The sequence below is a fragment of the Metopolophium dirhodum genome, chromosome 1 (genome assembly GCF_019925205.1).
Source record: "Metopolophium dirhodum isolate CAU chromosome 1, ASM1992520v1, whole genome shotgun sequence".
NCBI lineage: Eukaryota > Metazoa > Arthropoda > Insecta > Hemiptera > Aphididae > Metopolophium > Metopolophium dirhodum.
The window spans coordinates 99,940,568-99,949,735 of NC_083560.1; the positions used below are offsets into that span (position 1 = coordinate 99,940,568).

The 9,168-nt window shown below is 27.9% G+C and overlaps 4 protein-coding genes across 4 annotated transcripts; all 4 read right to left on the reverse strand.

The window, feature by feature from the left end:
• Nucleotides 1–477, reverse strand: LOC132948561 (uncharacterized). Its single transcript, XM_061019079.1, has one exon. It carries the CDS (start codon nucleotides 475–477, stop codon nucleotides 1–3), a length of 477 nt encoding a protein of 158 aa, XP_060875062.1.
• A 2,420-nt stretch (nucleotides 478–2,897) lies between these two features.
• LOC132948566 (uncharacterized) lies at nucleotides 2,898–3,374 on the reverse strand. The gene has a single exon (XM_061019093.1). The coding sequence runs from the start codon at nucleotides 3,372–3,374 to the stop codon at nucleotides 2,898–2,900; it is 477 nt and encodes a 158-aa protein (XP_060875076.1).
• A 2,420-nt stretch (nucleotides 3,375–5,794) lies between these two features.
• On the reverse strand, nucleotides 5,795–6,271 carry LOC132948574 (uncharacterized). The gene has a single exon (XM_061019104.1). The coding sequence runs from the start codon at nucleotides 6,269–6,271 to the stop codon at nucleotides 5,795–5,797; it is 477 nt and encodes a 158-aa protein (XP_060875087.1).
• Nucleotides 6,272–8,691: 2,420 nt separating this feature from the next.
• On the reverse strand, nucleotides 8,692–9,168 carry LOC132948584 (uncharacterized). Its single transcript, XM_061019116.1, has one exon. The coding sequence runs from the start codon at nucleotides 9,166–9,168 to the stop codon at nucleotides 8,692–8,694; it is 477 nt and encodes a 158-aa protein (XP_060875099.1).

Here is a 9,168-nt window from a genome sequence, read left to right on the forward strand (position 1 = left end):
TTAGTATCTTATTGAACCATTGGAATTCCCTGCACTTGTTATCGGTAATACTGTTTTTACAATATCACCGAGATCTTCATCATCTGAGTTACCCAAATCAATTTCAAGAATAGTTTTTTCTAAAGGGCCACAAGATGTACCCAAAATACCTTCACGACTATCACTGTTCAATATACATGGTTTCCATTTACCATTCGCATCAAGCTCTACTTCCTCGCAAGTTTTAGGTAAGTTTATACTATTGATAATAAACGAAAGGAAAGAGTCTATTTTCAAATCAGCCAAGATACAGGACTTCGAACATATAGGGCACAGCCATGTGGGTTCTATCTCATTCAAAGAAATGAAAGCTTGCAAGTCAAAACACTGCAAATGATTACATTTGACAGATTTGACAGGCAGTTTCATTTTTGATTTATTTATTGGACATAAAAGAGTCAAGTTGTAAGTCTCCAAATCTTTACCAGAATTTTTCATTATTATATCATTATTATGACTTAATATCATATTTATTGGCTTGTTGCTAATTAACATTTACAGAACAAAAAGTTAGTAGATATACTAACTAGTTGGCAAATAATAAGGTTACTCAAATCCAAATTTATTTCGAAATGTATTAAGAAGATTTATGTAATATTTTAAGAACATAATTTACGATGAAATATGAATTGTAATTAAAATATTTTATATCAAATCATTTCTAGTCACTAGGTATATGGACATAATATTATGGTACATCATAATTGGTAGCATGATTCGAAAAAATGATCTAAAATAATTTATTTTATTTATTTATTTACGGAGTAAATCCATTTACAATAGTAATACTATATTATGATTTAGCAGTATAACAATATTGTGTGTTTTTTTTAAATTTTTTCCAAACTTTTGGCCATTTTTTTAATTATTCGTGTTTCATAATTAACAATGGTTTTATAACCCGTGTTCAATTTAATAGGTTCTATACGGTATAATACAGTACAGTGGCGTAAAATACATTTGATAGTAGACAAGCATTGGTTTATATCCTTAAAAATTATGTTATACCTGGTATAATGTCGGATAATGACCAGAGTAAAGAGAATTACTACTCATATAAATGTTTAGCAGATTGGATCAGATTTAATACACTTTTTGGATATTCTTGAAGAACAGTAGAAAACAGAGTCATCGCACGATCGTCAACCTTTATTCTGACTCATGACCCCGCTCAAAATTAAAGTAAATGTATAATTGGTTTATAACTACATTAGAAGAATTGCAAAGATTCAGTAAAATTAAACAAATTGTTATTAATTTTATTTTGGCAAAACATTATTGTTGCGTGTTTTATGCCGATTAACGTTCCCGTTAGTCGAATACTTATCATTACACATGTTACATTTATATTTACAGCCTATATGTGCCCTTATGTGTATCATATAATGTGAACATTTTAAAAATGTTTTTGGATTTTTTTCACACTTTTCTACAACACACATAAACCGTCTTTCGTTAGAATGCCGACACAGAACATGGCACATGAGGTTGAAAAAATATTTAAAAAAAATATTTATCCTACATTTAAACATAACATAAAAATGTTAAAGAAGGTAAGAAATTGGTACGGAAGATTTATTTGAAAATAGAACAAAAATTACACCTAAAAATTCCACATATCTATAACATACTATAATACTAGAATTATAAGTACCTACTATTATAATTTTTATTATAAATAATAATAATATTATATTGTGTTCAAACATTTAGTTACCTACCAGTGGCGGATTTAAAAAAAATGGCCTGGTCGGACATTTAAAATCAGGGCCCGCACCTCCACTTAATTATAATATCTTATTTAAAACAGGGTTGGGTGAGGGAAATATTCTACCCCCACCCAAAAAATAAATTGGCATAATACTTCCAACTCCAACTTATAAAAAAAATTGCTTCAATTACTTACAAAATAAATATTGAATACAAATAAATAAAATACAATTAGTTATGCATTCAAATGATAAATACAAGTTTTATTTAAATTCTAATGAATTTAATTCTACATAAAATACTATTGAGTCAAATTAAAAACTATTTTTCTTTTACAGTTATACAATATAATCCATACACAAGAATTAAATTATAAAATGTCATTAATAATAACACATCAATTGATAATTAATAATATTGAAAAACGTAAATACAAAATTAAATAAAAATACAATGCAACTTAATATAACTGATGACAACTAATTTTCATTTTTGGTATAAGAGCGAACTAGGCTGGATCTATCTTCACAAATAAGATTCATGATTAAAGATATGATGATTGTCCGACGAGCTACGGAATTGGTGTCTTCATAATATTAATTCTCATGATTAAACAATTCTGTAGTGCTCGTGGACCGTAGTAGAATATTTATGTACTATATTATATCGTTGTCGCAATTCACAATACTTAAATGTTTGTGAATATGAAATTTTAAATCATTAGCAATTATATTATTTTCACGGATAGAGACTCAGTTAAGCAGCTGGTTCTGCGAGCAATTTCAACTACCATGTTATATCACTTGTGCCATAGCCCGTCGGGCAACCATTGCAACTTTAATCGTGATTTTGATCAAAAAAATTATAGTTACTCCAAGAAATTAAAAATGCATTAGTTAAAACTATAATCCAATATAGACGTCTTTAACCATTCGATAGAATTGAAGCTTTTGTAGAAAAAAAATAGAAAAATCAAATGACGACGAAATACGCAACTTTAAGTCCGTTGCTTTGCTTTTCATACAATATTTTAAACATTATTTGATTAAATGATTAACAATCGATAAAAAAAACACTTGAATATCTGAATGTTATATAATCATTTGTACTAAATTTAAAAAGCCGTATCGTATTATCTAATTTAATTATTAGTATCTTATTGAACCATTGGAATTCCCTGCACTTGTTATCGGTAATACTGTTTTTACAATATCACCGAGATCTTCATCATCTGAGTTACCCAAATCAATTTCAAGAATAGTTTTTTCTAAAGGGCCACAAGATGTACCCAAAATACCTTCACGACTATCACTGTTCAATATACATGGTTTCCATTTGCCATTCGCATCAAGCTCTACTTCCTCGCAAGTTTTAGGTAAGTTTATACTATTGATAATAAACGAAAGGAAAGAGTCTATTTTCAAATCAGCCAAGATACAGGACTTCGAACATATAGGGCACAGCCATGTGGGTTCTATCTCATTCAAAGAAATGAAAGCTTGCAAGTCAAAACACTGCAAATGATTACATTTGACAGATTTGACAGGCAGTTTCATTTTTGATTTATTTATTGGACATAAAAGAGTCAAGTTGTAAGTCTCCAAATCTTTACCAGAATTTTTCATTATTATATCATTATTATGACTTAATATCATATTTATTGGCTTGTTGCTAATTAACATTTACAGAACAAAAAGTTAGTAGATATACTAACTAGTTGGCAAATAATAAGGTTACTCAAATCCAAATTTATTTCGAAATGTATTAAGAAGATTTATGTAATATTTTAAGAACATAATTTACGATGAAATATGAATTGTAATTAAAATATTTTATATCAAATCATTTCTAGTCACTAGGTATATGGACATAATATTATGGTACATCATAATTGGTAGCATGATTCGAAAAAATGATCTAAAATAATTTATTTTATTTATTTATTTACGGAGTAAATCCATTTACAATAGTAATACTATATTATGATTTAGCAGTATAACAATATTGTGTGTTTTTTTTAAATTTTTTCCAAACTTTTGGCCATTTTTTTAATTATTCGTGTTTCATAATTAACAATGGTTTTATAACCCGTGTTCAATTTAATAGGTTCTATACGGTATAATACAGTACAGTGGCGTAAAATACATTTGATAGTAGACAAGCATTGGTTTATATCCTTAAAAATTATGTTATACCTGGTATAATGTCGGATAATGACCAGAGTAAAGAGAATTACTACTCATATAAATGTTTAGCAGATTGGATCAGATTTAATACACTTTTTGGATATTCTTGAAGAACAGTAGAAAACAGAGTCATCGCACGATCGTCAACCTTTATTCTGACTCATGACCCCGCTCAAAATTAAAGTAAATGTATAATTGGTTTATAACTACATTAGAAGAATTGCAAAGATTCAGTAAAATTAAACAAATTGTTATTAATTTTATTTTGGCAAAACATTATTGTTGCGTGTTTTATGCCGATTAACGTTCCCGTTAGTCGAATACTTATCATTACACATGTTACATTTATATTTACAGCCTATATGTGCCCTTATGTGTATCATATAATGTGAACATTTTAAAAATGTTTTTGGATTTTTTTCACACTTTTCTACAACACACATAAACCGTCTTTCGTTAGAATGCCGACACAGAACATGGCACATGAGGTTGAAAAAATATTTAAAAAAAATATTTATCCTACATTTAAACATAACATAAAAATGTTAAAGAAGGTAAGAAATTGGTACGGAAGATTTATTTGAAAATAGAACAAAAATTACACCTAAAAATTCCACATATCTATAACATACTATAATACTAGAATTATAAGTACCTACTATTATAATTTTTATTATAAATAATAATAATATTATATTGTGTTCAAACATTTAGTTACCTACCAGTGGCGGATTTAAAAAAAATGGCCTGGTCGGACATTTAAAATCAGGGCCCGCACCTCCACTTAATTATAATATCTTATTTAAAACAGGGTTGGGTGAGGGAAATATTCTACCCCCACCCAAAAAATAAATTGGCATAATACTTCCAACTCCAACTTATAAAAAAAATTGCTTCAATTACTTACAAAATAAATATTGAATACAAATAAATAAAATACAATTAGTTATGCATTCAAATGATAAATACAAGTTTTATTTAAATTCTAATGAATTTAATTCTACATAAAATACTATTGAGTCAAATTAAAAACTATTTTTCTTTTACAGTTATACAATATAATCCATACACAAGAATTAAATTATAAAATGTCATTAATAATAACACATCAATTGATAATTAATAATATTGAAAAACGTAAATACAAAATTAAATAAAAATACAATGCAACTTAATATAACTGATGACAACTAATTTTCATTTTTGGTATAAGAGCGAACTAGGCTGGATCTATCTTCACAAATAAGATTCATGATTAAAGATATGATGATTGTCCGACGAGCTACGGAATTGGTGTCTTCATAATATTAATTCTCATGATTAAACAATTCTGTAGTGCTCGTGGACCGTAGTAGAATATTTATGTACTATATTATATCGTTGTCGCAATTCACAATACTTAAATGTTTGTGAATATGAAATTTTAAATCATTAGCAATTATATTATTTTCACGGATAGAGACTCAGTTAAGCAGCTGGTTCTGCGAGCAATTTCAACTACCATGTTATATCACTTGTGCCATAGCCCGTCGGGCAACCATTGCAACTTTAATCGTGATTTTGATCAAAAAAATTATAGTTACTCCAAGAAATTAAAAATGCATTAGTTAAAACTATAATCCAATATAGACGTCTTTAACCATTCGATAGAATTGAAGCTTTTGTAGAAAAAAAATAGAAAAATCAAATGACGACGAAATACGCAACTTTAAGTCCGTTGCTTTGCTTTTCATACAATATTTTAAACATTATTTGATTAAATGATTAACAATCGATAAAAAAAACACTTGAATATCTGAATGTTATATAATCATTTGTACTAAATTTAAAAAGCCGTATCGTATTATCTAATTTAATTATTAGTATCTTATTGAACCATTGGAATTCCCTGCACTTGTTATCGGTAATACTGTTTTTACAATATCACCGAGATCTTCATCATCTGAGTTACCCAAATCAATTTCAAGAATAGTTTTTTCTAAAGGGCCACAAGATGTACCCAAAATACCTTCACGACTATCACTGTTCAATATACATGGTTTCCATTTGCCATTCGCATCAAGCTCTACTTCCTCGCAAGTTTTAGGTAAGTTTATACTATTGATAATAAACGAAAGGAAAGAGTCTATTTTCAAATCAGCCAAGATACAGGACTTCGAACATATAGGGCACAGCCATGTGGGTTCTATCTCATTCAAAGAAATGAAAGCTTGCAAGTCAAAACACTGCAAATGATTACATTTGACAGATTTGACAGGCAGTTTCATTTTTGATTTATTTATTGGACATAAAAGAGTCAAGTTGTAAGTCTCCAAATCTTTACCAGAATTTTTCATTATTATATCATTATTATGACTTAATATCATATTTATTGGCTTGTTGCTAATTAACATTTACAGAACAAAAAGTTAGTAGATATACTAACTAGTTGGCAAATAATAAGGTTACTCAAATCCAAATTTATTTCGAAATGTATTAAGAAGATTTATGTAATATTTTAAGAACATAATTTACGATGAAATATGAATTGTAATTAAAATATTTTATATCAAATCATTTCTAGTCACTAGGTATATGGACATAATATTATGGTACATCATAATTGGTAGCATGATTCGAAAAAATGATCTAAAATAATTTATTTTATTTATTTATTTACGGAGTAAATCCATTTACAATAGTAATACTATATTATGATTTAGCAGTATAACAATATTGTGTGTTTTTTTTAAATTTTTTCCAAACTTTTGGCCATTTTTTTAATTATTCGTGTTTCATAATTAACAATGGTTTTATAACCCGTGTTCAATTTAATAGGTTCTATACGGTATAATACAGTACAGTGGCGTAAAATACATTTGATAGTAGACAAGCATTGGTTTATATCCTTAAAAATTATGTTATACCTGGTATAATGTCGGATAATGACCAGAGTAAAGAGAATTACTACTCATATAAATGTTTAGCAGATTGGATCAGATTTAATACACTTTTTGGATATTCTTGAAGAACAGTAGAAAACAGAGTCATCGCACGATCGTCAACCTTTATTCTGACTCATGACCCCGCTCAAAATTAAAGTAAATGTATAATTGGTTTATAACTACATTAGAAGAATTGCAAAGATTCAGTAAAATTAAACAAATTGTTATTAATTTTATTTTGGCAAAACATTATTGTTGCGTGTTTTATGCCGATTAACGTTCCCGTTAGTCGAATACTTATCATTACACATGTTACATTTATATTTACAGCCTATATGTGCCCTTATGTGTATCATATAATGTGAACATTTTAAAAATGTTTTTGGATTTTTTTCACACTTTTCTACAACACACATAAACCGTCTTTCGTTAGAATGCCGACACAGAACATGGCACATGAGGTTGAAAAAATATTTAAAAAAAATATTTATCCTACATTTAAACATAACATAAAAATGTTAAAGAAGGTAAGAAATTGGTACGGAAGATTTATTTGAAAATAGAACAAAAATTACACCTAAAAATTCCACATATCTATAACATACTATAATACTAGAATTATAAGTACCTACTATTATAATTTTTATTATAAATAATAATAATATTATATTGTGTTCAAACATTTAGTTACCTACCAGTGGCGGATTTAAAAAAAATGGCCTGGTCGGACATTTAAAATCAGGGCCCGCACCTCCACTTAATTATAATATCTTATTTAAAACAGGGTTGGGTGAGGGAAATATTCTACCCCCACCCAAAAAATAAATTGGCATAATACTTCCAACTCCAACTTATAAAAAAAATTGCTTCAATTACTTACAAAATAAATATTGAATACAAATAAATAAAATACAATTAGTTATGCATTCAAATGATAAATACAAGTTTTATTTAAATTCTAATGAATTTAATTCTACATAAAATACTATTGAGTCAAATTAAAAACTATTTTTCTTTTACAGTTATACAATATAATCCATACACAAGAATTAAATTATAAAATGTCATTAATAATAACACATCAATTGATAATTAATAATATTGAAAAACGTAAATACAAAATTAAATAAAAATACAATGCAACTTAATATAACTGATGACAACTAATTTTCATTTTTGGTATAAGAGCGAACTAGGCTGGATCTATCTTCACAAATAAGATTCATGATTAAAGATATGATGATTGTCCGACGAGCTACGGAATTGGTGTCTTCATAATATTAATTCTCATGATTAAACAATTCTGTAGTGCTCGTGGACCGTAGTAGAATATTTATGTACTATATTATATCGTTGTCGCAATTCACAATACTTAAATGTTTGTGAATATGAAATTTTAAATCATTAGCAATTATATTATTTTCACGGATAGAGACTCAGTTAAGCAGCTGGTTCTGCGAGCAATTTCAACTACCATGTTATATCACTTGTGCCATAGCCCGTCGGGCAACCATTGCAACTTTAATCGTGATTTTGATCAAAAAAATTATAGTTACTCCAAGAAATTAAAAATGCATTAGTTAAAACTATAATCCAATATAGACGTCTTTAACCATTCGATAGAATTGAAGCTTTTGTAGAAAAAAAATAGAAAAATCAAATGACGACGAAATACGCAACTTTAAGTCCGTTGCTTTGCTTTTCATACAATATTTTAAACATTATTTGATTAAATGATTAACAATCGATAAAAAAAACACTTGAATATCTGAATGTTATATAATCATTTGTACTAAATTTAAAAAGCCGTATCGTATTATCTAATTTAATTATTAGTATCTTATTGAACCATTGGAATTCCCTGCACTTGTTATCGGTAATACTGTTTTTACAATATCACCGAGATCTTCATCATCTGAGTTACCCAAATCAATTTCAAGAATAGTTTTTTCTAAAGGGCCACAAGATGTACCCAAAATACCTTCACGACTATCACTGTTCAATATACATGGTTTCCATTTGCCATTCGCATCAAGCTCTACTTCCTCGCAAGTTTTAGGTAAGTTTATACTATTGATAATAAACGAAAGGAAAGAGTCTATTTTCAAATCAGCCAAGATACAGGACTTCGAACATATAGGGCACAGCCATGTGGGTTCTATCTCATTCAAAGAAATGAAAGCTTGCAAGTCAAAACACTGCAAATGATTACATTTGACAGATTTGACAGGCAGTTTCATTTTTGATTTATTTATTGGACATAAAAGAGTCAAGTTGTAAGTCTCCAAATCTTTACCAGAATTTTTCAT